Here is a 5153-nt window from a genome sequence, read left to right on the forward strand (position 1 = left end):
GTTGTGTAGATGTGCTCTTCGAAGGTCATTTTGCGCGCACATGCATGCACGTGCGGGCGCGTGCAATGAGTGAAATGATTGACATACTTCATATAGCCGTAACTTTTACATTTTTTGATGAAATGCTTTGAAACTCATAACATATGGATATATTAGTAGAGTAAACAAGATGACATGGTCAAATTATCATGAACTCACGCGCATGCACGTGCGCTTCGCTCTGATTGGCTGAAACAAAAGTCTAAATATCTTTCTTGGTTTCCAACAAAATTCTTTGAAATTTAAAACATAGTCATTAGGAGGTTCTACAATATAGTATATAAGAATTATCATGAAAACATGCGTATGCGCGTGTGCTGCAATCTGATTGGCTTAAATTTTAAATGGCTATAACTTTTTTGGTTCTCAACAAAACAAGGTGAAATTTAGAATATAAATAGGTATAATGGATTCCTACATTATGTTACTATCAACATTTAATGCAAGAACATGCATGCACGTGCGCGCGCGTGCAATACGTAAAATGACCAATATATTTGATATAACCGTAACTTTTAAATTTTTGATGAGATGCTTTGAAACTAAAGATAATAGAAATATATTTTAAAGTGTAGACAAGAAGATATGGTCATCATGCATATGCATGCACGTGCGCGCGCGTGCAATGCTAAAATGACCAATATATTTTATACTTTTTGATGAAATTCTTTGATATTCAGTTTTATAAAATATATTTATAGTGTAGACAAGATGACATGGTTATCATGAACATGTATGCACGTGCGCGCGCGTGCAATGCTTAAATGACCAATATACTTGATATAGCCGTAACTTTTACATTTTTTGATGAAATGTTTTGATACTAAGAATATAGAAATATATTAATCTAGTAGACAAGATGATATGGTAAACATGCACATGCATGCATATGTGCGTGCGTGTTATGCGTAAAACGATTAATTTACTTGATTGTCTTATTTAATGCAGCTTACGGGAAATAAGACACCAAAATTGAGTTGGGGAGCGTTTGGGGAACATCTGTAACGGTCCCCGTTACAATTATAACTAGTTCAAAATGCTCTCAAAAATGTCTCTGAATTATCAAAATAATGTATATTTACCCATTCAAATCTTCAAAGTTCATCACAAAAGATAATCATATTGTATAGTGAAAATTATTAAATCTCAAATATATTTACTGCAAATGCGAATCAAAGTACCTGCTATGCATTTTCTAATTGACAATTGATCAACAAATATATTTTACTATAAAAGAAGATGTGTTTGTAAAACACTGATGTCCCCGTATGGCAGCTTATGCCGAAGGTTAAAGTTTCTCAAATGCAAGTCAAAATCCAGGCCAAAAGATAAAAAATGATTAATTTGAAAGCCCTAGCTGCAACTGTTCAAAAGTTATGGCAAAGGTTAAAGTTTTTTAAAAGAAAGTAAAACATCAAGGTCAAGGTCAAAGTTCTTGGTATCCAAAGGAAGGTCTTGTCAGAAGGATTACATCTGTAAAGTAAGAAAGCTCCAGCACCAACCATTCGAAAGTTATGGTCAAGGTTAAAGTTTTTCAAAAGTAGATCAAACTCCTATGTCAAGGTCAAAGTATCAAAGTGGTTGGTATACAAAGGAAGGTGGTGTTACAAGGATTACATATGTGACGTATGAAAGCCCTAGCATCAACCATTCAAAAGTTATGGCCAAGATTAAAGTTTTCCAAAAGTAGGTCACACTCCTAGGTCAAGGTGAAAGGGTCAAAGAGGTTGATATCCAAGGGAAGGTTTTGTCACAAGGAATACACATGTGAAGTTTGAAACCCCAAGCATCAATTGTTTAAAAGTAATGGCCAAGCTTAGATTTTTTCAAAAGTAGGTCAAACTCCAGGGTCAAGGTCGAAGGGTCAAAGTTGTTGGTATCCAAAGGAAGACCTTGTCACAAAGAATACACATGTGAAGTTTGAAACCACAAGCACCAACTGTTCAGAAGTTATGGCCAAGGTTAAAGTCTCATAAAATTTTGCAAAAGTGGGTCAAACTCCAAGGTCAAGGTCAAAGGGTCATATATGATGGTACCCAAAGAAAGGTCTTGTCACAAGGAATACACATCTGAAATATGAAAGTCATAGCTCCAACCAATCAAAAGTTATGGGCAAGGTTAAAGTTGACAACAGACAGACAAACAGATAAACAGACAAACAGATAGACAGGACAAAAACAATATACCCCCGGGATCTTTCGATCCGGGGGCATAACAATTGTAGGGAGAAAATTACGTTGTTTAGCTATCTGTCAGCAAAAACTTTAACCTTGCCCATAACCTTTGATTGGTTGGAGCTTTGACTTTCATATTTCACATGTGTATTCCTTGTGGCAAGACCTTTCTTTGGGTACCATATAATTTGACCTTTTGACTTTGACCTTGGAGTTTGACCCACTTTTGCTATTTTTTTTCAGACTTTAACCTTGGCCATAACTTTTGAATAGTTGCTGCTAGGGCTTTCAAACTTTACATGTGTATACCTTGTGACAGGACCTTTCTTTGGATACCAACAACTTTGACCCTATTGACCTTGACCTTGGAGTTTGACCTACTTTTGAAAAAACCTTTACCTTGGCCATAACTTTTGAACAGTTGATGCTAGGGCTTTCATACTTCACATTTGTGATCCTTGTGACAAGACTTTTCTTTGGAAACCAACAACTTTGATCCTTTGACCTTGGCCTTGGAGTTTGACCTACTTTTGCAAAATTTTAACCGTGGCCATTACTTTTGAAAAGTTGGTGCCAGGGCTTTCATACTTCACACATGTACATGTAATCCTTGTGACAAGACCTTACTTTGGATACCATCATATTTGACCTTGAGTTTGACCCACTTTTGCAAAAATTTTTGAGACTTTAACCTTGGCCATAACTTTTGAACAGTTGGTGCTTGGGGTTTCAAACTTAACATGTGTATTCTTTGTGACAAGACCTTCCTTTGGATACCAACAACTTTGAACTTTTGACCTTGACTTTGAAGTTTGATCTACTTTTGCAAATCTTTAACCTTTGCCATTACTTTTGAATAATTGGTGCTAGGGTTTTCATACTTCATAAATGTATCCTTGTGAGAAGATCTTCCTTTGGATACCAACAACTTTGACCCTTTGATCTTGGAATTTGACTTACTTTTGAAAGACTTTAACCTTGGCCATAACGTTTGAACAGTTGATGCTAGGGCTTTCATATTTCACATGCGTACTTCTTGTTAGAAGGCATTTCCTTGGGCTCCATTAATTTTGACCATTTGAACTTGACCTTGATGCTTGACTTATACTTTTGAAAAACGTTAAACTTTTTCATATCTATTCAATGGTTGCTGCTAGGGTTTTCATATCTCACAGGTATATTCCTCGAGACAAGACCTTATTTTGGGTACCAACATATTTGACTTGCATTTGAGAAAGTTTAATCTTTGTTATGAGATGCCATACGGGGGCATCAGTGTTTCGCAAACACATCTCGTTTGTTATAAAATACATAGTGTGAAACGTTTGTACTAATCATAGCAAGACATCGCATACCACTTCTAATTTCATATCATGCTAATAAAATTGGTATCTAAGGCTAGATTTTAAGGAAATTCGATTTCTATAAAATATATATTTATTTTTGTTACCTTTTGTGGTACAAATATAAAATATTTAGAAGACCGTTTCTAAGACTTCAAAAAAATCTTGAATTATACTGAGATGCACAAAATGAAAATTATTGCACAAAAAGATTTCAATTTCAGGATTAATTTTGAGACTTTTTTAAATTAGTTTATAATTTAAAGAGTTATCCTTCCTGGATGAACCGAGGATCGGCTATCCTTAAGTGAAATTATCGTTATATGAATACAAATATGCTTGTACATATAATTATATCAATATAAGTACCATGCAGTACTGGAAAAAAAACATATGTTTATATTGAGTAAATATACTTTGAAAGGAGTGTGTCCGCCCCTGACTCAAACTCGTCTTTAGTGATCCATTTTTCCGAAAACAGTTTTTCAGAAACGATCTTACATCCACCCTTCCACGCAGACAAGGTACAATCATCAAGACGAATAATTTCTACGTTTGCTTCAGCCTGTTGTTCTATTTCTTTTTTCAGTCTCTCAGAAAACCCACGAAGCAGAGTGGATCCCCCTGTAAGTACGATATTTGCAAATAAAGTCTTCTGTATGCCGCTATCGCATTTCCTTACGGTGTCAAGGATAACTTTGTCTATGCTGTATTCTTGGAAAAGTACTTCAGGGCATCGAAATGCTTCCAGACCAATTTCAATTCGTTGCCCATCAGATAGATCGTGCGATTTAGGAGTGAAGCTCTTTATTTCTTCTTGAGGATCAAGTGCTACGTAACAATATTTTTCTTTTATCTCTTTCGCAAGAATGTATGATGGCCTGAAACCAGCCTGTTCTAACGTTTTCTTCAGCTTTTCTGTAAGTGCCTTTCCATTGTTATCCCATTTTTGGACAAATTGTTTTATTACAGAATTTTCATAGATTGGAACGACGTGAGATGTGCCCTCCCCAAAATTGATTACTACGCCTGTCGATCGACCGGAAGCAAAAAGGGAAAGAACGGCCTGATTGGCAAGCAAAACGGCAGCAGGAGAATATTTATTGAAAAACTTTTCCAATAATTGTTTTCTGTTTACTTCGTCCGGATCCGCAGTCATGAGAATTCTTTTGTCTGAGAGCTTTATTCTTTTAAATGCGTGATCCCAGACAAGTTCCATATCATCCCAGTTTGTGATACGCCCATTTTCTATCGGAAAACGCAAGTTGCATGTCTGAAGAGATTTTTCCGCGTCATATCCAATGGAGGTTGTTCTTTGCCTTTTATCTATTGTGGGTTCTAAACTCTGAAAAGGCATGGGAATATATCTTTAAGGTATTCAATGTATAAAGAAGGGATTTTGAACAATTTTGAATCGTTTTAAACTAGTTAGAAATAGATTGCTAGATAACGATGAAAGTGAAATGAGCCAAATTCACATAACTGATAACTAATAAGAAGCTGATCATTTTGCACTTGAAAAGTTTTTGAAGAGTTATCTGCCCTTGATGGAAAGAAGAAAATTTTAATTTTGTCAAAATATCTGTGGTAAATGATT

General features: G+C 35.5%; 1 protein-coding gene across 1 annotated transcript; it reads right to left on the reverse strand.

Annotated features, from left to right (window-relative positions):
- Window positions 1-3953: 3953 nt before the first annotated feature.
- LOC133178719 (actin-1-like) lies at window positions 3954-4913 on the reverse strand. Its single transcript, XM_061313432.1, has one exon. The coding sequence runs from the start codon at window positions 4911-4913 to the stop codon at window positions 3954-3956; it is 960 nt and encodes a 319-aa protein (XP_061169416.1).
- Between the last annotated feature and the right edge of the window lie 240 nt (window positions 4914-5153).

The sequence above is a fragment of the Saccostrea echinata genome, unplaced genomic scaffold (assembly GCF_033153115.1).
Source record: "Saccostrea echinata isolate AGI-Se365-2 ecotype Australia unplaced genomic scaffold, CSIRO_AGI_Sech_v1 ptg000003l, whole genome shotgun sequence".
Classification (NCBI taxonomy): Eukaryota; Metazoa; Mollusca; class Bivalvia; order Ostreida; family Ostreidae; genus Saccostrea; species Saccostrea echinata.